General features: G+C 44.5%; 1 protein-coding gene across 4 annotated transcripts in view; it reads right to left on the bottom strand.

Annotated features, from left to right (window-relative positions):
- Positions 1 to 2668, bottom strand: part of CPEB4 (cytoplasmic polyadenylation element binding protein 4) — a gene marked incomplete at its 3' end in the record, with an annotated part of 60615 nt that extends 57947 nt beyond the window's left edge. For all 4 annotated transcript variants that reach the window (XM_084242215.1, XM_084242216.1, XM_084242217.1 and 1 more), the window contains exon 1: positions 1355 to 2668. In XM_084242215.1, coding sequence (XP_084098341.1) covers positions 1355 to 2479 — 1125 coding nt within the window. In that variant the 5' untranslated portion in view covers positions 2480 to 2668. The remainder of the gene's footprint in view (positions 1 to 1354) is intronic.
- Positions 2669 to 26983: the final 24315 nt, after the last annotated feature.

Raw genomic sequence — 26983 nt, 5'->3', positions numbered from 1 at the left:
GATATTTAATTCCATGGAATGACACAGGACTCTCTTAGCGAACATCCCCTCCTGTTAAGCAAATAATTAATTACAACAGATAATTTTGCTTGTGCTGACATCATATTTGGGGACACGCAACTATTTTGTAATCTGTTTTAGCCCTTGCTGAAAGAGCTCTAAAATAACCCTATATTAGTAGCACATGCATACACGATGACACGGATATTTTTAATCCTTTTTTTTTTTTTTAACCTAGAGTTTGTACTACTATCGGCTGTGTTCTCAGGTTATTGTATCTTTCTGATATTCAATTTTCTCATCTGTAAAATGGGGATAATAACAGAATTTACCTCGTGGGGTTATTGTAAAGACTGATTCAATGTTAGCTTATTTATCCTATATGAATTTCCTAACACATACAAGGACATACCCCCAAAGTAAACAATTTTAGTTGGGCATCTAAAGTTAATTAATTATGAAATTCCATTTATCTCCTATCTATCAACTGAACTGGCTGTTCGTTATACAGAAAAATCGAACAGTGTGACACTTCTAGAACAAGGGTATCATAGTGGCCAGCAAGAAAGACAAGTGATCTTTGCCTAGATCTATTTTTAGAAACAGTTTAATTATCTACACCCCTAGTGTTAACACTGGAAAATAAACAAATGGGTGAAAGGCATCATAAAACAGTTACTCTGAGATCAACAGTTCTACTGTACTCAAAAATAAATGGGGATGAGGAAAACATTTCCATCATTGCTCTAGCAGTCTTTGCTGACACAAGGCAGGCCAGAATTTTAGAAAAGGTTTAAGAGGAGTTGCAGAATTGAAAAATTCACACTTGTTCAGATTGTAAGGTTCAGAAAGATTCCAGATGTAACCAGTGAGAAAATTATAATTCAGTAGTTGGTTTTCAATAAGTCACTACTTTATAGTGGAGACAGAAGTGTTTCAGCTTATGGAGTTACTGTATATGGGCAGAAAATGCTCATCAGTGTCCACAATTTTTATCTATGTTTTTATTTACTCTCACCTAAATGAGTAGAGAAAAACCAACCCTGATTCGCTTGTCAGGCTAAAAGAGTATTATGGTTAGTAATTATGACATCACTAGCTACCTGGTATTCATAATTATACCAATTCATACGATTTATGGAAAGATTGCAATGAGAAATTCACCAAAGGAACAGCTCAGTATTTTGCTCCAAATTACACTCCTTCCCTGACAAAACAATATCTGGCAATTAACACATTTTTCTAAGAGGAGCTTCAATAGGAATGTGGACAATTCAAAATCTCTTAGTTAAATAGCTATTACACTATGCCATTTCCTTATTCATCTTAATCTATTAATGGAACATAATCTTACCGGAAAAGGAAAAATGTTGTCAGCCCTGTTCAAGCTATCTTCCATCCAGGATTTAGGCGCAAAGGCAGAGCTGGGGCGAGCGTACTTCTGGAGCTGAATATGATTGCTTGCAAAATTTTTCTTCAAAGGCGAGATGGAGTTCAGGGGCGTTATTCCTCCATTCAGCCCTCTGCGGTGATCTCGGCCTTGGGAACCTCCCCAGCCACCGTATCCGCCACCTCCCGGGCTCCAGGAAGAAGATGGTGTTGGAGAGGGACTCTGGTAGCTGCTCCATGGAGAGGGCGGTTTGTTAAGATTATTCGCCAAGTGAGGCAGCTGGTTAAAAGCAGCATTTCTATGTGTGAAAGGTGGGGGATGGGGACTGGCAGGAGACCTCCTTTGCTGCTGATGCTGGCTGTGATGATGCTGGAAATGAGGGTGATGAGGGTGGTGCTGTGACAGAGGCCCGATCTGAGGGGAGAAGCTGCCTCCGAAGCCAGGGCTGACATGATGGGGAAAATTTTGAAACAACAGAGCACCGTTATTAGCCGAAGCAGCAGGGACCCCTCCCTGGTGAAAGAAACTTGCATCTTCATTGATGATTGTAGAGGAAGAAGGAGCTATCGCGGCTGACCAGTTACTGAAACCAGTAAGAGAGGATGCACTAGATGTCAAGGGTTGGGTCGAAGTACCTAGCCCCGTGGCTTCTTGATAATCAAACCCTGTCAACACAGGGGATTCGATTCTTATTTTCTCCTTCCCATTGCCATTTTCGGAAGAATTGTCCCCTTGATTTTCTTCCGATTTCGTCTTCTCAGTTTCAGGCAGTATTCCAGCTTCCTGACCTGGGCTGGGCGAGAGCTGTTGCTTTTCTAGAGGGTCTTGCTGTTCCTGTTGCTGACTTTTTGCCTTTTCTGACCCCAAGATCTCATCCTGAATATTATGGGTCGCTGGAGCAGGAAAGAGCCAAGCTGACCCAGCACTGCTGCCATTGGCAGCTGTGTTATTATTTATAAAAGCAGCAGGGCTGGGGGTGGCATTTTGGTGATGGTGTGGAGGCTGCAGATGTGGATGGAATCTGACTGGAAAAGCAGATTTATTCCCAGTATTGCTTTGCACTAGCACTCCAAACCCGTAATCCCCCATTTATTATTTTTAGGATCAGAATCTCACAATAAAAAATGACAACCTGATGTCTCACGCCTTCTTATCCTCTACTCAAAATGTTTGTTGGTTTGAAATGTCTTATTTATAGCTAGCTCAAAGATTGCAGCTTATCACCCTAAATAGTTCTGATTTGGAATTCTGGTCTCAGAAAGGCAAAAAAATACACTAAAAAAAAAAAATCTCTTAAAACATTGACATGAATCCAACTGGGCTTATTTCTAGGCGGGAATAAAAACGAAGAGGGTAAAAATCAAGTCTTTGGTTAGTAAAATAGGCGCTTTCTTTTTCCAAAGGAAAATGTACATGAATGACAAAAACACAGCTTCTCAAGCATCTATGGATGTAGAAGAATAAGCATTGCGCGGAGTAAAAATATATATATATATATATATAATTTAACAATCACATATGGTCTTCCTCAGCAGTTTAGATTCACTCACATAAAAATTAGAATAGGGCTAAAGGGAGAGAATACGTTCTTTTCTTGGCAGCTTGGGTAAAAAAAAATCAGGAATAATTTAAGAACATTATATATTATATATATTTATATATAGATAGATTATATTAGGTTATCTGGGGTGGAGGTGAGTTCCTGGTTGCGGGAGAGGAGATCAGCTCTGCCTAATGGAAGGGTGACTGCAGGGAGGCTGCTGCTGCGCCGGGTCCTGTTTCTGCTCTCTCACGGGGTGCAGCTCTGGCCTCTCAGTTGCTTCCCGAGGCTCCGGGTGCAGATCTCGCCGCGGTCGCTGCTCCTGGGCTGCCCCTGGCCTCCTCTCCCCCATGAAATGGGTTGGAAACACCCGTTTCTCCCTCTGGCGGGGGGGACGGCCAGGAGGGGTTAGCGAGACCCGTTCGGGGCGAGCTGGCGGCCCCGGGGTGCGGGGGCCAGGGGGGCGCGCTGGACGGTCCTGCGGCTTCGGCCTCGTCCCCTCTCTGCGGCTCCGGGGTTTTTCTCCCTCATGGGACCCGGGGGCGGTTTGTTCAGTTCCCTCAGTTCGATTCTCCGCAGGGGGGGCAAAAAAAAGAGGAAAAAATAAAAAGGAAAAACCCCCTAGGCTAGTGACTCTGAACGAGAAGGGCCTCTCCCCTTTGCGCTCGCTCGTTCCCCCCGATTTTTAACGAAACTCTAATTTAGAAGGCTTTTGTTTCTCCTCACGGTTGCTGGGCCGCCGTCGCCGCCGCTCCGTCGCTGTGCCCCGGTCCCGCAGCCCCCGCCGTCGCTGTCGCGGACTCCGCCCGGCTCGACTTCTTCTCCCCGTCGTCCTCCTCTTCCTCCTCTGCTGTCGCCGCTGCCGCCGCCGCCGCCGCCACCGCCTCCCGGTGCCCGGGTCCCGCAGCCGCGGCTGAGTCCTTCTCCTCAGGACCGAGCCGAGTGAAATGACAACCAGCTGGAAAGACCGAGAGACACTTCCGGTTCGAAGAGGGAGGGGTGGGGTGCGGTGGACACCCCTCCTACCTGCCTCTGGACCAATCGGTTGTTAGAATCTAGACCAGGCCACGCCCCCAGAGGCAGGTCCCCACCCAGGAAGGTCGAAAAGTTACCTCGACAGACGCCCCTTCCGTCTGCGCCTCGCCCAGTGAGGCCTGGCGTTTGGAACCCGCTCCTCCCGAGCAGGAGGAGCGCAGCGGGTCGCCATCTTTAGTGTGGGCAAAGGACTCCTTCGCCGTTTATCTTCCATAACTACGCTTTCTAGGAGGAGCAGAGAGGGAAGCGCGCAAGAGGATGGATTGTCCGAACACTATAGAAAAGCAACATCTTGGGGATTAGAGTGGCGACCCGTGAAACCGCCTGTGAACGGGAGGACTGCCCGCAGTAAAAGTGGTTCCCCAGGCGTCACGTGCTGGAGCCCCAGCTCCGCCCCAGAGGGATCTGGAAGGAGAGGCGGGTCTTCCCAGCAGCTGTGCCGGTGCTTAGAACTGCGTACGTCCTTGTCCTGAATGCAGACCTCACGCGGAACTCTCTCTTCACCTTTTATCCAGCGCTCCCCCCCCCCCGCCCCCGCTCCCATCTCCACCCCCTACTTCTTTAGCTCGTCTTGGCGTCTGGTCTGGTGCAGTTTCTCAGGCACAAAGATCCAGCTGCGTCAGGCGTCTGTGGCTGAGCACCCATCTCCATCCTGTTCCAGTGCACCCTGCCCGGTGTACCTGGGAGACATGTACAACGAAAATTGTATGGCCCTGTCCTACTTATATCTTGTCAATGGCTCCCCACTGCCTCGATGAAAAAAGCCAAATTCATTCCACTGTGTAGGCAATATTTCTTAACACCCCATCTTCCTCCGCCCCACGTCAGGCAGTTCCAAATATTCTGTGCCTTTTTACATGCCCTTTTCCCTCTCTTCTCCATTTGGTGAATTCCTAATTCGTTTTAGGAATTAGTTGGAAAGCTACCAACTGTCTTCTGAATTCTTTTTTATGAGCATCCAAGACCCGATGTGCAGCTCTTTGTTGGATGTCATATTATATTGTAATGGTGGTATATCTCCCAGACCTGTGCTCATCTGTGGGCCCTTAGAGGAATTTTGGGGATAGGAAACATTAGTGATTTAATGCTGAAGAAATAAATGAACAAACCAGCTACAATGAAATCTTTCCTGAATCATAGTCCCCTTTATTTGAATTATTTCATTCTATCTGGTTTGTGTTTGACGCTCACATCTCTCAGATTTGTGTCATTTAGGTTACTCACTGTCTGTTCAAGGGTCCCAGGTCTTGTTGATCTTTGTACATCCCCTACTACTATGATCACTACCAAGGACTAGGGTAATGCCTTGGTCTCAGCACAAGCTCTAAAGATGTGGTATAGTGAATGTTCCTTTAGTAGGGAATGAAAAATGGGGGTGGGGTGGGGGCGGAGTGGGGGGGAATAGAGCCAGAACTGACATAGCAAGATTAAGGAAAAAAGAGAAATTAAAGATTTTTAAGGCTAATCTTATGAGCAGAGGAAGCTTCCACTTCATTCCTACAGTCTTCCCTCAATGGCCCTAATTTCTGCTATCTCAGATTCTCAATTCTCCAACACTTAGGTGTAGAACACCTGTTTGGGGTCTTACTCCATGATTTTATTGTCTTTTATTGTGCATGAGGATGAGTGTTGTCTCTGCTCTTATACTGCAAGTTCTTTGAGTGTAGGGTGTGAGTCTTACTTTATTGTTCATGCCCCACAACTGAACATACCTTGAGACTTAGCTGGTTCACTTAGATATCATTTCCTCCAAGATGGTTTTCCCTGACTGCCCCTCTCTCTTGTAAATTCCTCTTTTTTAATTACTGCTGGTTGTCAGTGGCTTTGTTTCTTGAGGGCAGAGGTTGTGTCTGATTTATCTTTGTGTCCCCGGTAGCCAGCCAAAGGCCTAGCATAGACCAGACTCAGGACATATTTATTGAATTAACAAATAAATGTTGAGTGCCCAGAAGATGGCTGAGAGTCTTTTGGAACTACCAATTCTTAGTGACTAAAAGAGCATCCATGACTTGGAAAAAAGAGGACCATCTTTACAATCAAACAGTTGGAATTTGAATCACAGCTCTACTACTTCCTAGTTGTGTAACTGTGGGTATCACCCCTAAAGCCTCCAACTCCTCCTTTTCTAGGTTGTTAAATGATCTAAGATACATGTAAAGTGCGGGCTCCTATGAGATTTTCAAAAATGTCAGTTCCTTATTAACAAATTCCAGGCAAAGCACTTCTTTACAAGTGTCTTTAGCCTTGAAGTAGGTGTGTGCATGAAAGACTCGAGGAACCTGTGCTGATTTCGAGAGGGAGGAGGTATGCCTGAGCCCCCGTCAGGGTGCTGCTAGGTCAGACTTATCTTTTAAAGCTAAATCAAGCGTGGGTGATAGGTTTGGGCTGGGCTGAAGGTAGGATGATTACTGTAGACCTCAGTCAGGCAGTTAGAACTAGGAGCATGGGAAAAAAAGGGGAAAAACAATTCTCTTGGATCAGTTGACTACTCAGAAACCCAGGGCACCCAGCTCAGGGCTTCACTCCTGGGAAACATTCTGGACCAAGAAACTGGCCCAGATAACCATGATATTAACTCAGTAGCCCTGCTTAGGATCTTCAAAGGGATTTCCAGTTGGTTGCAGGTGAGTGCTATCTTGAACACTCTGCTGGCAGAAAAGAACTCCTCCCACGAAGCATGTATACTGTAAAGCTTTTGGGTTGCAGAAAAAGCCAGTTCTGCCCAAATATTAAGAGGCTACTAGATTAAAACTACGACATCTACTCCCTCCCTCCCTGTCTAGTGAGGGCTGACACACCTTCCAAGAAGTTGTAGGTTGGTAAATGTATGTACCTTTGCTGGTTACTGCCCATCCCACTCTGGGGTTTGAAGTCAACCACACCCCAAACATGGAACCTCCCAGGAAGCAGGGCCCTAATATCTCCTTCACCAGCCTCTTTTAAAGCTTGGCAAGTGATAGAAATCTTGCCCTATAATCAGAGTGAACTCTGCCCCACTCCAGCCTGATGTCCTCTACCACTGCTCTTGAAGTCTATATTGTCAGCCTTCTTCCAACAGCACACACCCAAGCTCCCCCTGGGGCTGGTCTGATGACTTCAGCAATCAGGGCCACTACCCAAGGCTGCCCAGGTTGTGCACTGCACAACTCATTAAAACAACACAGACCATTATGTGAATGTCACCCTCTGAAATTGTACAATGCAGCAACCCTGCTTCCACGTCTTTCCATCAGTCAGAGGCACATGATGGACATACAACACCCATACAAAAAAAAAGGCCACCAAATTCCACCATAAATTAAATGCACCTAAGCTTATTTTGCAAGCAGAAATATGTAAAGCAATCGATCCTTGTAGAGTTAGTGGCCCCAGAACTTTCTGTAATGGAATTGAAGGACACAGTGTCCTTGGGGATGTTTTGGATAGTGAGCTCTGGGAAAAAGACAAGTCTGGACAGGTATATGGTCCAGGCCCCCTAGCAGTAGCTTTGACTGGCAGTATTGATAAGTATTCTAAAGCAGTCGTGGCATATATATTTTACTGAAATTAATAATGACAATATTGAAAGGCAGGTCCTGTGATGCTAGGGGAAGAGAGAATAAGGAAGTTACTTTTGGAATAGATTCTTTTCCAAGAGTAACTGGAAGCTCACTGCCAGAAAGCAAGATGGTAGAAAGAAAACCAAGCCCCCCAAAGTAGGTTTTATTAACCCCCACCTCTGGTCTTCACCCTGTTCCAATATTCGAAAGTGTACATGTTTACTTACCAAGTGCCATTGTGGTTTTTTTTTTACAGTTAATTGTTGGGTTGTATTTTCTCCTTTTGTTTGTTGTTTATAATCTGTGCAACATTTTAAACACTGTTTACCTTCTGCCTCCCCATTTACAGTATTATCATTAACATAGCGTCCATAGTTAACAAACCATTTTGGTGGAGAGTGGTGAAGCCAGTTCCTCCAATGCATTGTTGCTGAATAAATAGCTTGGAAAGGTCTAGGACACAGACATGCTCCACTTGAAATCACCATATCCTGGCAATGATTTAGGTGAGGTGGAAGAGGGAGTTGACCTTCCAAACTGTGACATACATCACGTGGGATGACTTGGACTCCTTTGTGGCTCCAACCACCTATGTGGACAGGCTGCTGACCTAGATTACCCCTTGCTGTTTTGATTGGACACATTTTACTTCCCTGTATCAAAACCATGGTCATACTGCCTAACAGCTGCCATCTCACACCCTGTGGCTAGGCTGGGGGATTTTCACCTGTGATCCTGTGGGGGGAAAATAGCTTTTCAGAAGATTGCAGGGAAGCAGCAGAAACCGGAGGTCAGAGAGATGGGAGTCAGAAACCAAAATTCTAGTCCCCACATAGCCATAAACTCACAGGCACTGGTCCAGTTCATCTGATGATTTCCTTTCAGCAGGAATTTTTACTACCAAATTAGTTTCACATTGGAACCCTTAAGCAATAAAGGATCAAAGAAGGTCACCTATATAAAAGCACACTAAAGATGGTCCTTCCCTTTTATGTCCACATCTCTTGCTCCCCTATTTTTGGAGAATGCGTGTTACTAAAGAACAACAATAATAGGGGTTGATTCATAAGCATCCAACCTCCAACTTTAGTTTACATCAATTTCCCTGGGAGCCTATCAAATGCACATTCTCAGCCCCTGCCCCCAAGATATGCTGAATAAGTTTTTCTATAGTATTTTTTCACTAAGTTATTAGGCATTAGGGTTTTTCTAATAATAATGTAAGAGCACAGAAAAACCCAAATAAGAATGGCAAAAACAAAGTTACTTTCTCATATGAAAGGCGTTTGGGAGAGTCAAGAAAGGGCTGGCGCGTTGGTTGCAAGAAGTTATCAGAAACCAGATTCCTTCTGTCTCATTGTTGTTCCGCCTGAAAATGTAACCGTGTCTTAGGACCCAAGTTAGCTGATCAAGTTCCAGCCATGATGTCTGTATTTCAGATCATATTTCAAAGGAGGAGGAAAAGATGAAAAAGGGAATAGCCCTTTTCTATGAACAAACTTTGTAGAAGACATACACGTCACTTCCGTTCTCCTGCCATTGCTCTAGAACTTGGCCAGATGGCCATATTTACTGGCAAAAGAGATTGGGAAGTATGGGTCTTTATTTTCACACTCATGTACTTAGTTAAAAATTAACATTCTGTTTCCAAAGAAGATAAAGAAGGCAGATACTTGGGGGTGGGGTGCTGAGACTAGAGATTTTGTTACCTACCTGAAGTCTTACATAGCCAAGTGTAGAGTTAAATGGAAGTTGTCAGGTTTTTTCCACCATCCCACCATTAGCATCTATGATTGACACTTTTGGTCTTATACACGTGCCTTATGGTGGCACCTGGAGTGTGTTGTGGGCGTACATGAGTGGGCACACTTGAGGCAAGAGACTGAGGGACAGCAGAGGACTGGGCATCGGAGAACCATGCGCCAGAGAGGAGTAGAGACCAGCAGAGACCACAAGACAACGCCAGAGAGCCCAAATAGAGTGATGATTCGCCTTAGTCTAGGAAGCCTGCCAGCCTCCCTGCCCCTAGGCTGCCCTGCCTGCCCTGTGCCTAGTTGCCTCACAGCCCTGCAAATGGTTTAGAAGGATCATTAAAAGCATGAAAAAGCCATTGAGGGCTCTAGGACTCTCCTTTACCTATCTGCCTGAATCAATAGAAAACCTGCCCTGTGCCTTGCTGGCTCTACACCAAGTCAATGCCCTCATTTTGCAGCTGTGGGAACTGAGTTCAAGAGAAGGGTCTTGTCTAAAACAGCTCAGTTATTTTCCCCAGGTATCTTGACTCAGAACACTTTCTTCTACTCAACGATCTTCATATTTAGCATGCACTAGAATCACCTGGAGAACTAGATAAAACAAACCAGAACTTCTAATTGAACAAGTATGGGGTCGAGTCAAGAATTTTCATTTCTAACACATTTTCAGGTGATAATGATGTTGCTAATGAACACACTTCTAGAACCAGTGGGCCACAGTCCATCCCCACCTGGTTTTGACAAGGGCCTCATTTTGGTGTGGCCACCCTTAGTCTGCCTCTTGCTGTGTCACTGAGTGGTGCCCTGATGCATTCTCTGGGGGAACTTAGGAGTGCTGAAAACTCCTCCCTCTGCTCCCCTATGCTCTTCCAGTTGGATACCAGGCTTTCTTCATATTCTCTCCTCAGCATCTTCTCTTTGTTTCCATCTTCTGTTTTGGTTCATGCCTGATCATTTCTCACCAAGGTTGTTTTTGTATATAAATGCCAGTCTTCAGACTTAACCTGGCTTCCCTGAACCTTCCTACATAGGAAATCTAATTACATTACAATATGATTATGTACTTTCAGTGACATCCTGATGTATTCAACTTTCTTTTTTAAAAGAGCTATTCCTTCTTCATATTTTTCTATAAGTTAGCTTACCTTTTAAAAACACTTGAAAACTTGTTTAGGGCAACCTGATTTACCACCCCAAATGAAAAGCTATCACCACTGGCTATAACCAAAAGGCAATTGTTACAATAAGAAGAATGAAAAAAGAATGGTATTGAATTCCTCCAAGATCTTTTATGTATATCAAAGGTCCCAATCCTCAGGTCTTCCTTTTTTCTTGTTAAAAAAAAAAAAAAAGGGCCTCCCCAGTGGTGCAGCGGGTTGAGCACCACGCTGTGAAGCTGCCCATAGCCTCTGCAGTGCGGGTTTGATTCCCATCCGGCCAGGGAGAAACCCACATGGTGCAGCAGATCTCTCCTGTCTCACCCACTGCTCCCCTCAGTAGTGTCTTTTGTCCGTCTACCTGTTCTGCTCCCCGCTCTGTCTCTGGTGAATTCTTTCACCTTCCCACTTCTCTGATCTGTACCCCAGTTCTTGTATAAATAAATTAAAAATCTTTTTTTTAAAAAAGAGTCCTAAATTGAGAAAAGTACTGAAGACTTGGCCCTTCTGAAAATATTTTCTTTACATAATTAGAAAGACTGAAAAATAATGGAAAAGGCACAAATTTTCTCATTGTATGATTCCAGAGTATGTACTAATGTCCTGTCTGTGCATCTCATGTCCCCCCACTGGGGAAGGATTCATTGTCTGAAAGGCACTGCCAGCCTCCTTAATGTGGCATCCCTTGCATTTGATGTCCTGGCACCTGCAAGACATTGCAGCACCATCTCTTGCAACTCTACAATAGCATTGTTTCAAGCATCCTGAAAAACTTGAGTTTCCACCAGCTCTCCACTCATCGTGAATGCCATTTGTTGCAAGCAACAGAATGATGAGTAAGAGTGACTTAAACAATATGAGGTGATTTCCTTACACATCAAAACATCTAGAGCTGAGTGGTTGCTGATACTGCCTGGTCCACCACGTCAGGGGTCTGGATTGGGATGTCTGGATGCTCTTGAACTTCCTTTCAGCATCTTAAGGTATCTACCAGACAGAAGCTAAGAACAGAGGACTTCAAAGAGTGAAAAGTTTCTGAGTTTGCCTCTGATCAAGGAGGAAAAGTCTTTCCCAAAGGGCCTCTGGCCTGTTTCCTGCTATATCCTTTGGGCCACATGCCTTGATAGAGTCCATCTTCCCTGAAACCAAAGGACCCCAACGTAAAGCATAAATAAAATCAGGATTCTGCTAGCAAAGGAGAAAGGAACATCTTTGAAGGAGTCAACAAGTGTTTCCTATGCTCACCACACAGTTTCTTTAGGCTTTTCTAGGTGTGTCTGTTTGTCCAGAACATCTACTTTGATTGCCAGGGGAGCTCCACTGAGGCACGCTCCCCAGTCTTCCCTGACCCCCTGGCACATGTGGGTGTCTTCTCCTAGGATGGCACAGCTTTTGGCCTATAACTTACTCCTACATAATAGACTATTTTGGTCCCACCCAAAAGAGTTGCTTCTCTGGATCAGAGACTCATCTCTTGTACCCCCCTGGGCATTATGCCAAGCACATAGTAGGTCTTTAATAAGTGTTGGCTGAATTAAGGTTGAATTCATGATTATTTGTTCTTTTATATGTCACAAGTGCAAACCAATCAATGTTAGGTTGAATTTAGCAACAAACATACTTTGGAAAATTTTACAAACTGAACTCTAGATTTTATTGTCATTTTGTGCTATTGGGGGAAAATAGAGCAATCTCCTAATAGCATACATCAAGTTACTTCTGACATAAAACTTCTATCACATTGCTGATCTTACAGCAAATCCGTCACTGTGAATCCTGGAGAGTGGTTTTATGAACTTAGTAAACCATTTCTGTCATGTGTAAAACACATTACACAGGGTATTAGCTTCATCTGGTCCCATCATCTTAGGTATAGTCCCACGATTGCATTAAGCTAGTCTTTATTGATATATCCTTAATGTTAAACAGTTTCTTAATGAAGTGGATTGCCTCGAAGCCATTGGATGGTGCACACACGAACACACACACATACATATAAAGTTATCATCACCCAAAAACAACTGCAGAAGCCGTAATTATGTAATATTAGTGAGCAATATCACATAGAATTTGAATATGCCAGTTTCTAATGTAGCTGAGTTGATTCGCAGTAATGGGCTTCTTGAAATGACCTGGTCCCCACCAAAGTATCTTCCGATTCAACAGCCCATGTAAAATATAATAAGTGCCTAAATAATTTAGCAAGGGAAATAGGTAGCATTATGGCCATACTTCTGTGCCACTGTTATTTAAAAGCCTGGCAGCTTGGTAGTTAGAAACCACTATGTCCAGGGGTGTTGTAATTCACCATTTGCTCAGAGTTGAAATGAGGCAGAGGAGAGCTCCAGGCCCCTAGCTCATTTTTTATTTAGAGGCATTTTTTTAAATCCATTTGGCCATTTAAGTTCCAAAAATAGAAAGAGGAAAAAGAAATAAACACGCTTCAAATTTAGAAGTTTAGAGGCTGGTTAGAGTCCTTGTTAGGCAGGGTCCCGGATGTGTGTTTTAAACAACATTCTAGAATGTGTAATTGCATGGTGAGAATTTAAAAATTGGTTTTATTGTGTGTGTGTTTCTTTTTAATCCATACATGGTGGCTTCTGGTGCAGTGTTTTTCCAATTCTATTCCTTTTCATATTTCCTTTTGATGGGTTGTACTACCTATTTTATTTATAATTCCCCCAACATATTTGTTAATGGGTTCAACTTTTGTAGACCTTCACCAAAGTCAAGTTTCAAAGTTTCAAAGGAAAATTTTGTATCACTAATATAAATAGAAAAATCAATATGTAATGCCTTAAAAAGATATTGTCGCTAATTTTTTTCCTAATGCACTCTGAAATAGAGACATATTAAGTCAAATAATTACCTAATAACTGAAACAAGAGTGCCTTCCTCTGTGTGTCACCTAAAAACATCTCAAGGACTCCTATGGGGCACTTTTAGAGAAGCACTGGTTAACTGGTTCAGAACCCTGACTTTTCAAATCAAGCAAGATTGTTTCAAGTCCTACCTCTGCTACTTACTGGATGAATGACTCCTGAGCCACAGTTTCTGCATCTGGAAAATGGGAATAAAAATTGTTGTTGCATGCTTAGTTGAGAGGATTATCTGAGCTATTTCCTATAAAGCTCTTAGCACAGCACCTAGCTGGTAGCCATTCCCCAAGAAATGTCAGCTATGATTATTCATTCATGACTAGGAAGATATAAGTCATCACAGAGAACCAACCACCCAAAAATTCAGCTCAGAATAAATAAAATGTACTTGGCATTTACCATATGATAAGACCTGTGGTAAGTATGGGGGACATGGGGATAATTCTTGGAGTGACAGATGTGAAGAGTATATGCGAAGTGCAGGGAGATATGTCTGCCCAGGTTGTTACGACAGACCAGAGAAGACACAATGAAAGTCAGCATCAGGGAAGAAAAATGTGCAGATCACACACCAGGCTTTTGCTGCTGGTTTATGGAGACCTACATCAGTATTGGAAGGTACCAAGTAAATTGGATTTCTGCTGAGGAACATAAGATGTGTGAAATTCAAACAACTATACTGCAATGGATCCACATCGTCATTTGTTTATGGACTTAAGTGATATGAACGAATTGGCAAATATAATTTTCAAACCAAATAGTAGTCAAGCAACATGTCAAAGGAATTTGTATTTGTATCGCATCCATAGAGATAACAAGCAGGTATTTTTTTTTTTTTTTTTTTTTTTTTTTTTTTTATAGAGGCATGCTTTATTTATTTGTTTGCTGGTTTGTTTGTTTGTTTTGTTTATACATGCACTGGGTACAGTCAGAAGCGCGGGAGGGTGAGAGAATTCACCAGAGCCAGAGCGGGGAGCAGAGCAGGCAGAAGGACCGAAGTACACTGCTGAGGGGAGCAGCGGGCGGCAGGAGAGGTCTGCGCGCCATGTGGGACCCTCCTCTGGTGGCCGGGGAGCAGCCGGGGATCGAACCGGCGCCGCAGAGGCCGCGCGCAGCTTCGCAACCCAGCGCTCAACCGCTGCGCCACCGGGGAGGCCCACAAGCAGGTATTTTTAGTTTGACTTATAGAGTGATGTTACATTTGTTTGTTTATTTTGACTTTCTAACATGAAAAAATATGCAATTTCAAAAAAAAAAAAACCCCAGATTTGGGTCTTCTCTTTAAAAAGTCAAATATCCATGGATCCATATCTAGATCCATGTCCTCACACAGGGCACCGGCCTGGAGCTAAGTGGCCACTGCTGCTCTTAAATGGAGTTTTTGATGTCTGGTTCACCATAGTCCCTAGCAACCCAGCTGAAAGAATTGCTCAAGACCAGGCACTTGGGACCACTGCCCTTGGCTTGTGTTAGAGGCCCCACTCTCACCCCCTTCCACGTATGCCCTTCCCCATGCAGCCAGGAATCTGTGGAGCCTTGGGGTGCCTGCATTGCTTGTGCCAAGGGACCACATGTCTGAGCTGCTCTGCTAGCCTGCAGAGGTCCTTTTCTCCTTAGTTCTCTTATGGGGGAATAGCACAGCTAGGGGACATAGCCTGTGTCCTAGGGGAGGCCAAGAGAAAGGTGGATAGTTTCGAGGGGAGGGAAGGGAATAAAGTTTGGCTGTGCAGGCTCTGATTGTCCTGGGTGAGATAGAGTCAGGCATGGGAACAGATGGTGTGTCAAGGGATAGTGTGGGGGTGGGGAGCGGTTAGCTGGGAACCAGTTCTCCCCCTCGAATCAATTTCAGGTAAGGAAATCTGAGACGTCTGAGATTTCTAGCTTTGAACTTGGCCTTCCAGGTCATTATAAAGGTATATGTCAGGTAGGAGACTAGAAGTTACTTAATTTGTTAACTCGATTTATAACTTGTCAATATTTAGACATATGGTAGATGGATTTCCATGTAAACTCTTTCCCTGGGCCTTCAAATGTTAGCAAATACTAGGAGTGGCCTGCTGATGGGTTTCATCCCCATCTCCTTGCTGCCTGTACCCCCATTAGTACATGAGTCCCACAGTGAGCTTTGTGAGGGTGGAAACTACCTGGCTTGTTTATCACTGTAGTGAGTCTTCGCTGGATGTCATTGACAGGTTCTTAGAAACTGCAACTTTAAGCAAAGGACACACAGCCTGCTCCTTGAATAACATCCTTTCGTTCAACATCAGTTGGGATTTCTTATTCTCATCAAGGTTATAACAAAAAGACACTAAATGAAATGTCCTGCTGGTCCTGAATAACCTTTAGATAGTCCTTGATACCTCACAGGCTCCAAAATTATTATTGAATTAGTGACTTTCTTGTCATGTATGCATATACATCACAGATTTTAAAAAGTTTTGTCCTTAACAATTTTATTAACAACCTGAAGATTTTGGGTAGGGGGTTATTTCTATTTTTCTAATTTAAGATGAATTTATATTGGTAGTAAAGGACTATGAAAGGTGAAAATAAGAGAAAAAGTAAAAATAAGAGAAAAGAATATCACACATTACTCTAATTCCACTGGCACAACCACTATTAACATTTTGATATATTTATTTTGGGTCTTTTTTTTTTTTATATGTTTCCTTCATAGTTGAGATCTTACCCAGGGATTTATAACAATAAGCTGCCAGCTTTCAGCTCTTTCAGCAGCTTTCTCGCTGCTATTTGTCATTCCCCATGATGCATTTTAAAAGATAAATTGCATGAGAAGCATCTAAATTTCATGGAGAAATATTGAAGTAAGGAGTGTTAGAATCACTTTCCAGGAGAGGTGAATGATGTGGTTCTAAATTTGTGTGTGAGAAAGTGTATAGTTTACTTACCAATTGTTCATCATTTCTATCAACATCATGATCATCATCAAGGGTCAATTGTCAGTTATCTAGCTGTTTGTAACCTTTTCCTGTTAAGCTCTGCATGAAGAAGGCTGCACACACTTGGCCCCTGCCTTTTAGAAGGCAGATTGCCTTGTCTGCAAGCTGTCATTCGGCCAACAGTTCACAAATATGGGTCAGGAGAGGCCCAAATTCCTTGCATCATTGTAACTGGGGAGGGATGACTGATTTCCAAATTGTAATAAGCAAGACAAGCTAATAAATATGGGTGCCATGGGGACGGGTCAGAGAGGTTGCCTTACTCAGCCAGGGCTCCAGGGAGGGCTTCCAAGGAGAGGGGATATTTGAGCGCCTTCTGGAAAGCTGAGCTGGGGTTTGGCAGGTGTGGAACCAGATCAGGTGTCAGCTTGGGGCCCCTGGAGGGTGTGGCTTGTGAAGAAGAGGGCACCGAACTCACATTCATTGACTGTGGACTATGTCAGCGGTCATGCTGGGTTCTCAGAAGCTAGAGGCGGATGGGCTAGTGAATGAATACATAACAGATCTTTGGGTCCCATCCTACCTAGTACAATACTTCAGAACTACATCCTGATAAGTAAGCCTAAGTCCTAGGCATTCTAGAATATCCCTAGTAAAAGTAACTTAAAAAGGCCATCGCAATTTGGCAGTATCTATTACAATTTTAAAAATGTGCAAATCTCATGACCCAGAAATTCCACTTCTTGATTTCTACAGTAGAGAAGAAGCTTGTTCAAATCATTTGCTTATGGAAAAGGATAGACATTGCAGTACTATTTGTAAAAATGAAAAAATTGAGATCAATCTAAATATGCATAAAAACTGGCTATCAAAATTAGGCTACATCGGTCCCATAGAAATGCATGGAAAGTTATAAAGAGGTAGATTTATATATTCACAGAAAAAATTCCACAACAATTGAAGGAGAAAAACAAATCAAACAGTACATATATAATATGTGTGATCTCATTTTTGTAAAGTAAATTTTCACATATAAAAATCACATTTTCTATAGCTACAGATATATGCAAGTTTTTATTAGTGCAAAAATAGGCAATTTTATACAGTACAAACACAACTAATTAAATGCATTGTTAGAGAAGTTTTGCTGAATGGAAAACCATGGGTATCTCTGCAGGCTTCAGTGAAAAGAGATGGTTAATAGTGTTTTGCCTTTTAAAACCTCTTACAGGGAAAGTATATTCTGTGAAATACTTCTGCAACTAAAAATTAATTAAAACAGTGATCATGTTCTAACTTTCAGGGTAAATCAGTACCACCTATTTAAAAGCAAATTGGGCAACATGAAACAAGAAACTAAAATTTTCCTATCCTGTGACCCAGTAATTTTCCTTTTAGGAATCCATCCAAAAAAAAAATAACCCTGGAGAGTCACAAAGATTTTCATATAAAGATGTTCAATGCAGTGTTGTTTATCATAGTGAAAAAAGAAGAAATCAGCTGCAATGTTCACTATGGGCAAAAAGCTTAAAAGACAAGTCATCATAGTAGAATGCTAGCAGCCATCAAAGCCTTGGTGCAGAAGAATTCATTGGTTCATAAAACTGTTCACAAAATAAGCATTCAGAATATAAAAGTGTGACGGTCTCAAATAGATATGAACACAAATAGATGTGCTTAAGGCCCATGCGGTGGGGTAGGGGCCCAGGAGAACCACTTGGTCAAGGTCTCAAATGTAGAGTTTTGACATGATCTCTAGATGCAGTTATAAATAAACACAGGGATACAGAGTCACTGATATATTTTTGCCCTTTATCTTGTGACTCTGATTGTTGCATGTAAACATTACAGCACTATCCCTCCCTTCTCACCCCCACCACCCCCATGCTGCTTTAGTGTTACTTCACCATTAGAGGACACCCAGAGGACCTGTTCTTTCACTGGCACAAAGGGGCAGGAGGAACTATCCCAAGTGGGGGTGTGAGTGCTGGTCATCTCTAGATAGTAAGGGTTATAGATCTGTCACAGTGGGTAGTTTTCTGCTTTTTCTACATTTTCTACAATAAGCCTGTGTATTTCTGTGATCCTTTAAAAATAGCTTCTAGAGTAAAAATTAAAAAACAAAAGAGGAAATGTCCTCCTTTGAAACACAAAAGCAGCGCTGGGCTCCAGAATGTGCCACATCAGGATGTCCCTGGGGCGGAGACCTCGGCAGGCTGGCACCAGGGCTGGACAGAAAGAATGCAGCTGGACCCGGCTCCAGTGTGTCACCAAGAGGCCAGCAGTGACGTCTGCCCCCTCCCCTCCCCATGTTCTGCTTCTAGGTGAGCCAAGCAGTTCGGCAGCCAGAAAGGCAAGATATTTCTGGTTCAAAACTGGACTTGCTGTTTACAGGGGGTGGGGAGATCATCAGGGATCCTGATAGACATGGGGCACCTCAAGTCACAATGTTTGAGAGCAAGGGGGAGCCGTTCATTTGCTGAAGCAAATGGGATACCAAGGTCGGGCTGATAAATAAATCCCTTTATCAGGGGACTTCAGAACAGGATTTATTTGCATGGCAGAGCAGCTGCATAGGGGATGGTGGCCACAATAGGGGAGAATAGACAAGAAATCACTAGATTACGGTGGAATCTCTTATTAATGGATTTGGACTCTACTTTTGACAGGTTCAGGATGTGTGTGTGTGTGTGTATGTGTGTGTGTACTTTATAATCAACAAAAGTGAACACTCCTTCCCACCACCCACCACCCCCACGCCCCAGGCTTTTCTTCCCACTTACAAAGCGGGTATAACTGGTTCTATAAGCAGAACAAACACAAGGCCTTCAGTTTTTCCTCTTGTGAGGAAATGGCTCCTGGCTTCTCACAGAGGAACACAGGCATGGATAGGTCAGGGAGCACACAGAGTGTCTGGTGGCGAACAGCTGGGGCTGGAGCCAGCACCCTCATTAGAGGAAGCTGCTACTATTTCTAGCCTGCTTCTCTGCAGTAAAAGCAGGTCATTACCAACACAGCGCGTTTTTGCATATTAACCAAATTAAAATAATAATATGTTCTCTCCTTTCATGTGCTATACTGATAAATCCCAAATTATGAATGAAACATGCTGATTAGTGAGTTAAAAAATAATTAGTCCCAGAATGTGTTTCTGAGTCGGAGACTTAATGAATGCACACAAATACAATTTCTCAAGTCCTCAGCACATTCGTCTTTAAAGGAAAATATTCGTCAGAGGCATTCAGGACAGAAGAGCCGAAGTCGCCTGGCTTTATTTTATTTTTTTTTCTCACTGGATGGAATAAAATTTGGCTGTTATTCCACGCCTCTCGGGCTGGGTCATTTTGGAAATATGGATCAAAGTACAGACTATTGTTGTCTATTGAGTCTGGATGGTCAGATGGTCAAGAGATAAGATCTCTGCTCTGAGGCTCCTTCTTGTGTTGGATGGAGCTTCCAACTCTGTAATGGAGTCTTCCTTTCTGGTTGATTACAGAAAGACCAGGGCAATGGAGAGCCAGAGGTCTCCAGGAGACAAGAGTGGGAGCCACGAAATTTTTATTGTGTTCCCACGGTTGGAAAAATGAATCTTGGGTTTCAGAGAAGATGTGGGTGCTTTGACCAGAAGGTCCAAGCATGCTACAGACAAAGGGACACCAGGATGGTGACCAAGTCAAGGGTGCTTCACCAGACCGGCTGGGCATTCCTAAGCTGCGAGGCTGTGCCCTGCCTTGCATTTCACATTCGACACCTTGTACTGTATTGGGCAAGTTAACCATCACCCTTGAAAACGCCTTATCTTGCCTGAGGGATGTGTGTGGGACTGGAAGATTGTTTGTTTTCCTCTGTGATGGAGCCTACAGTGAAGGGCAGGCTTGCATTTAGGAAACTTATAGTGTGGGAATCATTCATAACACACAGAGATGCTTTGGCCATGACCAGCCCATGGGAATAGAGATGAGTTGGGGGGAAACTGGAGACTCAGACTTCTACCCCCACAGTTACTCCAGGTGCCAGGAGTGGGAAGGCCCCATACTAAAATTTCACCCCACCAAGTGGATTTAGTGGAATTCATGGAAGTGAGATAAACTCCCACCTCCTATGGGCTAAGAGAATGAGGTTTGTGTCAGACAGACCCCACTGTCCAAACTTTTATTTCTCTGAGTTTTAACGTATGTTATTGCCATTTGGGGATAATAATAACTGACAATTACATAACACTATGTGCCAGGGACTGTTCTAGATGTTTTAAATATATCTTCACTCCTCTAATCTTGGCAATTTGTCTGCCTGTGACAGGAAGGATGGACTAATTCTGTGGAAAGGCCTAGCACATAGTAGACTCTAGTAAATGGTAGCTCTCTTAATGCCAGAGTGCTGCTATCCAGTCTCATCCTCCATGATTTCCTGTCATGTGCCTCTACTTCATTCCTTCACTCAACATTCTTTCATTCACTCAACAAACAACTGATCACTCTAGGCTTCTAATGCTTTTACTGCTCCTTCTGCTGGAGTCTCCATCTCTCAAAGCTTGTCAGCCAAATGAACACGCCCTTATGATTCAGTTCATTCGTGCCTTCCTCCAGTTACCTTGGTCCACCACATACCTTGGTCCACCATATTCACCAAACTCCGTGAAAATTGGTCGGGGTCTGTTCTGCTAGTTTACACAACTATTCTCCCTGGTGCATCAATAGTTATACAACTATTCTCCCTGGTCCACCAGTTATAAAATATCTTGAAAAATCCCCTCTGACCGTCCTGTTCCCCTCACCACTCTGGCATTTCCCCCACTCTGCATCTATCTCTATCTCTGCATTCTTAACCTATATTTTCTTTTTTTTAAAGATTATTTATGCACACAGGAACTGGGGTACAGGCCAGAGGTGTGGGTGGGTGAGAGGATTCACCAGAGACAGAGTGGGGAACAAAACAGGCAGACTGACTGAAATACACTGCTGAGGGGAGCAGCAGGCGAGTCACGAGAGGTCCGCTGCACCATGTGGGTAGCTCCCTGGCTGGCCGGGATCGAACTCATGCTGCAGAGGCTGTGGATAGCTTCATAGTCCTGTGTTTAAGCCCCTGCACCACCAGGGAGGCCCTTAACCTGTATTTTCATTGTTGGGTTTTCCTTACCTGTCTCACCTACCTGACAATGAGGCCCTGGCGGGTAGATCTGAATGTCTCTCATTTCTAGCTAGCTCAGAGCTGGTCAATATAAGGTGTCAATAATGAAGAGAGAGGGAGATGAGAGGAAGATGGATAAAAGATAAAAAATGAGGGGGAAGGGAGGCTGGTATATTTTTGGCCCATGTGCTGATGCCATGAGGAAGTGGTCATAGGCTATAAAGCTGTCTTTATAGACACCTCCCCCAACCATCTGCCCCTAAAACTCTGGCACAAGCAATCTCTGCCTTTCCTATAAAAAATTTCGGCTCATATGCAAATTGTATATGTGTCGAGTATTATCTGATTTTTGCATTTGGAAAGAAAAAAAACCTCTTGCTCTTGGCTGTGTCTGTTTCATTGTCCTGCCCTTTGAGGTTCAGGCCTGTGAGTGTCTGTGCTAGTGTGTGTGGCTGAGAATGGACGCTTTATGTGCAAAGGAAGCAAGGTTTTTCTTTGGCTGGTTCTCCGAACCCAGCTGCTAGTCACAGGGCTGGCTGCCTCCACCGCTTCAAGGAAGTCCCATGTCCATGCTTTAATATTGAGAAAGCTGCTGCCTTTCCAGGCAGGCCTCTGGGACATCCCTTGAATCAGGCGTGCCCTGGGGCCATGCATGGAAGTCCCACAGCCCAAGTGCCAGACAGCACAGAGCAAAGGCAAAGAGTCCTGCTGACCTGCCTCCCTCCTGGGGAAACTGTGCTGCTGTGGAAGGGGGATGGGCAGATGGTGCAAATCTGCTTCTGAAGTTTCCAGCTCTACCTTTCTGACTTCTCTGTGCCTCAGTTACCTCATCAGAAAAATGGGGAGAGCAGAATGGGCCACCTTGGTAGAGCTGCTGTGAGGAACAGGTAAGGGAATGCACCTGATCACATTATTTTTTAAAGATTTATTTGCTTATGCGTACAAGAGCTAGGGTGTAGGCCAGAGGTGCAGGGGGTGAGAGGATTCACCAGAGACAGAATGGGAAGCAGAACAGGTGGATTGACTGAAATACACTGCTGAGGGGAGCAGAGGGCATGGCAGGAGAAGTCTGCTGCGCCATGTGGGTATCTGCCTGGCTGGGGATCGAACTCGTGCTGCAGTAGCTGCAGATTGCTTCATAGTACTGATGCTTAACCCCTTGTGCCACCAGGGAGGTCCCTGATCACATTTTGTGAACAGAATGGGGAATTGTGTCTGTGGATTGGTGATTAATGTAATGGGAGGTTAATGTGGGAGTATTAGCAGAGGCACTGAGGAGCCACAGGTTCTGCTTTCATTCCATAGGGGCAAGGCCAGCCAAGGGCAGAATCTACAAAAGAAAAATCTCCATACCAATCACACACACTTCTCAAAGTTCTTCTCCCCACTGGTAAGGTAGAGGAGGGCTGGGTTGTTGAAATTTAGGGACGATTTCCTGAAAACTTCTGAAAAAAGTGTTTGTGCCTTCACACTCAGCCCTAGTTTGTTGGCACTCTGACAGTTTGTCTTGTGTGCCCTGTATCTGGGGGGTGTGGGCCTCAGTCTCATTCATGCTCAGGGAAGCTGCAGAGGCTGGTGGCAGCAGAGGAGGGGAAGTAGTACCCTACAATGCAGGTCAGAATTATGTGAAGTGAAGGTGGGGGCTGTCACATTCTGAACAGCAGTAGAAATGTCAGCCTGAGGTCATTGTGAAAGGGATCCTCTGTCTAAGGAAGTACACTAAAGGGGGAGTCCAAGAGAGAAAATGGGGAGTCACTAACCAAATAAAAATCTTGCCTGCATAAAGGAGTTGAAGGTGGTCCTGCAGGGCAACTCCAGAAAACTCAGGCATGAAACTGCCATCTTAAACATCTGTCAGGCTCACAAAGTACAAAGCCAGCTTTGGATAGTACCAAACAATTAAGAACTTTCCTATTCCCCTATCCTTCTTGTCTATCTCCAGGTGATCCCTGGATGGACTAGAAAATAGGTTACTAAGTTAGGGAAGGAGCAGAAATGCCAAGCCCACAGGTTCCTACTGGTAGTAGGCACTATGGGGAAAAGGGGAGAAGATGTAAGTGATGAATGGCAGCAGTGTTCCTGACTTAAAGCCACTGCAGTTCCTTTTATTTCCTAACAATGATCAAGAAACGCATGGGTCTGTCCCTAGCCTCATTCTGGAGCATAGACTGCATGCAGTGAATATGTTTAAAGGGAAAGGGGTGGGGGGATTGCTTTATTGGAATCCTGTTTGCTCAGTGTATCTGGATGCATTATTATTATTTATCCAGTACCAGGCACGAGCTCTGCACTGGACAAAGCACTTTATATTTTTAAAATAACCCACAGAGGAAGGTGCTTTATAATGTCCATTTTTGCAAGGGAAGTCATGGAGGTTCAGAAACTTGGATAACCTGCCAGAGGCTGCAGGGTGGGTGAGAAGGAGCCAGGATTGAGAGCCAGGCAGTTCTCATACCACCTTTTTACCTCGTTGTCTGAGTACACAGACCAGACAAGGAATGTAGGGCAGGACTAAAGCTGTCCCTCATGCCTCCAATTGCACACAGCTAAAAATACTTCAAGAGTTCACAGGAATTTTCACCAAGCCCTTTGGCGAAGGTCTTCAGGGAGACAAGCTGTTTGGGTTGGAATGACTTGGTTTTAAATACCAAGACCCATTCAATCCAGTTTAAGGAGAAAGGAGGGGAACATTATCTTAAGGGCACAGGGATGTCTTTTGGAAGCCTGTCCCAACTCTTCCTGCTTCCACCCCTCCCGTTCCTGCCTCCTACTCCAGCTTCGCCTCCTCCTCTCCCCTCTACACACGACTCAATCCTTTTTTTTTTTTTTTTAAAGATTTATTTATTTATTTATACATGCACTGGGTACAGTCAGAAGCGCGGGAGGGTGAGAGAATTCACCAGAGCCAGAGCGGGGAGCAGAGCAGGCAGAAGGACCGAAGGACACTGCTGAGGGGAGCAGCGGGCGGCAGGAGAGGTCTGCACGCCATGTGGGACCCTCCTCCAGTGGCCGGGGAGCAGCCGGGGATCGAACCGGCGCTGCAGCTTCTCAACCCAGCGCTCAACTGCCGTGCCACCGGGGAGGCCCACGACTCAATCCTTTTTGCAGAACTTGTCTTTCTTAGTTTTGAGGCTAGGGCAACTCAGTGTCAGCCTTGTTGGCAGAATCTGGGACCAGTTGGCAGAATCTGGATTCAAAGTGCAGAGAACGAGTCTGGTAAACACATATTGCGTACCTACAACTTGCAGAGCACAGTATAGAAAAGAAAAAGGCAAAACAAGCCCTGCCCTTGAGGGGCGTCTCTTCCAGTGAGATTCTGATTGGTTCCTCTTGGGTCAGTGACCTCTCTCCTGGTCCAATCAAATGTGCAGGAGGCGGGGTCATCAAGAACTGTGTTCAGGGTGGCTTGAGGGGGTCCCTGGAACTGCGCTTGGGAGAATCCAATCCCTGTTCCTGAAGCCCTCTGGGCCAGAAGATTGCAGTCTAGAGTTGAGCTGGGGCTAGCAAGCCTTCAGCTTTCTTAGTGGCAGCTGCTAGCTGCTAGGTCCTGTTGGCTCTCTCCCAGGAGGGCCTTGTCCCCAGTCTCTAGTGTCACCTGCTGGCTTTGACACACTTCGTCCTTTGTCCCACCCCCTTTTGTGTTGGATGAAGTCAAATCATATTTCTCTGCTGTTTTTTGTCCTCCTCTCCTCCCTGAGTAAACGCCTTTCAGGGAGAAATGGGGTGATCTCCCCCTACCCTGGTGCAGGCAGCAAGTGGAGGCAATGAGAGCACACAGAGTGGATGGACTATAGTGGGGCTCTTGTCCCCCCAGATGGTCTCCTCTGAGGCAGTGACACTGCTTTGTACAGCTGGGCCTGTCTGTGGGAGCCCAGCTGAACGGGGCCTTGTCAAAGTGCCCTCATCCTTCATTGTCCTGCAGGCGAGGATGGTGATGACCTGGACAGTTAGGGTCCCCCCTCCCCCGCTTCCTGTTTGACAGCCACTGTGATCAGCTTTGGTAATGCCAGCTGCTGCTTCTCAATTGGCCGGGCTCAGGGCCTCCCGCCTTCCTACCATTTTTTTTTACAGCTTTTTTTTCTTCCTTCTTTTCTTTTTCATTTTTTTTTTAACACAAGCTACTGCGCATTCAGTAATGGAATAGATTACATCAGATGCTGCATTTGCCAGCCTCAGCACTGAGCTAAGCTTCTCACTGCTGCAGTTAGAGAATGCCAACCTGGTTTACACTGGGATGGAGTTCACAGGGCAGAATCCCTCTCCCTCCGTACACACCGGTTTCTGTCAGATGCCCGAGTTGTGTCAGTTAAGACGCGTGGTGGTTGACTGTATTTTCCTGGCGGTTAAAGGACATGAGTGTCCCAGTCAGGGAGAACAGGATTTAATCCTGCAGAATCACTTAGTATGTGTGACCTTCTGCATGAAATTTAACCCATGGTGCCCCAGTTTCCTTGTGTAAAATGAGATTGATAATGGTGTCTTCATGACATCATCATAAGTTGAAATGGTGATAATGTATTTATATAAGGTGCTTGGCTAGGTTTCTGGCACACAGGAAGCATCTTGTGCTTTGCACTCGGGCAGACCTGCAAAATTATGACAATCACATACATCTCTAGGGTAGTTCTGAGAATTAAATGAGATAATATGCCTAATTGTGATAATAAGACTGAAGTGCACTCAATCCTCACAGCAACTCTGAGAGGTAGTTACAATTATCATATGACTTTTACACATAGGGAACTTGGCCTTAACAGTGGCCTTAAGTAACTGATTCAAGGACAGAGGCTAGTGAATGGATGAGGAAGGATGTGGGTAGAGTTAGCATGTCTAGTTGCTGTCTTTATTCCATTCTCTGCCACATGAGTGGAAGTGCCAGACACTTAGTAGGAGTTCCAAAAAAAAAATGAATGACATTTCTACATATTGCAGATATATATATATATATATATATATATATATATATATATACGACAAGCTACAGAACAGAATAGATGTTTGGGACAACATCCCTGTGAATCTATGGAATAAGGTCAAGTCACTGGTATGACCAAATGAGGTTAAGAGTCCTTGCTGCAGGCCAGGTATCCTCCTGGGAGCTTGACACGTATAAATGCAGAGGAAGCCTGAGGACCAGCACATGTGGCCAACGAATAAGCTTCATGCAAATCCTGTCCACACTTATGTCTGAGGTCCCTGATCTCAATTTTCCTTAGAACTGGGAGGGAAGTGACTTTTGTAATTGGCTCAAGCCTCACAGCAAATGGGATGCACAAAGATGTGGAAGGACAACCTTGTCAAGGCCAAATTTCCATGGGTCTGGAAAAATATATGCACAGAGTGAAGCAGTCTCCAGGCTGAGAACCTGGAGGTGTCAGTCAGGGGCTGTCAGGAAACAGATGGCACACTCAAATTAGGTGATTTGAGGAGAGGCTAATAAAGGAGCTATTTACAAAGGTGTGGGGGAACCACAGAAATAGGGCATTTCCAAGGGGCTAGAAATAGCCAAGTGCTGTCACCTCCTCTAGACCTGAAGGGACAGGGGACAGAATGGTGACTTAAAGCCTGAGAGAGTCTATGTGGGTTGGTCCACGTGGCAGGAGCTGAGGCCCTTGGTAGAGAAGCCCAGTCACCCTGCAAGGTCCAGCGTGGCAGAGACAAG

Source organism: Talpa europaea (assembly GCF_964194135.1).
Source record: "Talpa europaea genome assembly, chromosome: 9".
NCBI classification, from domain to species: domain Eukaryota; kingdom Metazoa; phylum Chordata; class Mammalia; order Eulipotyphla; family Talpidae; genus Talpa; species Talpa europaea.
Note: the sequence above shows the minus strand (reverse complement) of the source record. Positions and strands in the feature narration are given on the sequence as shown.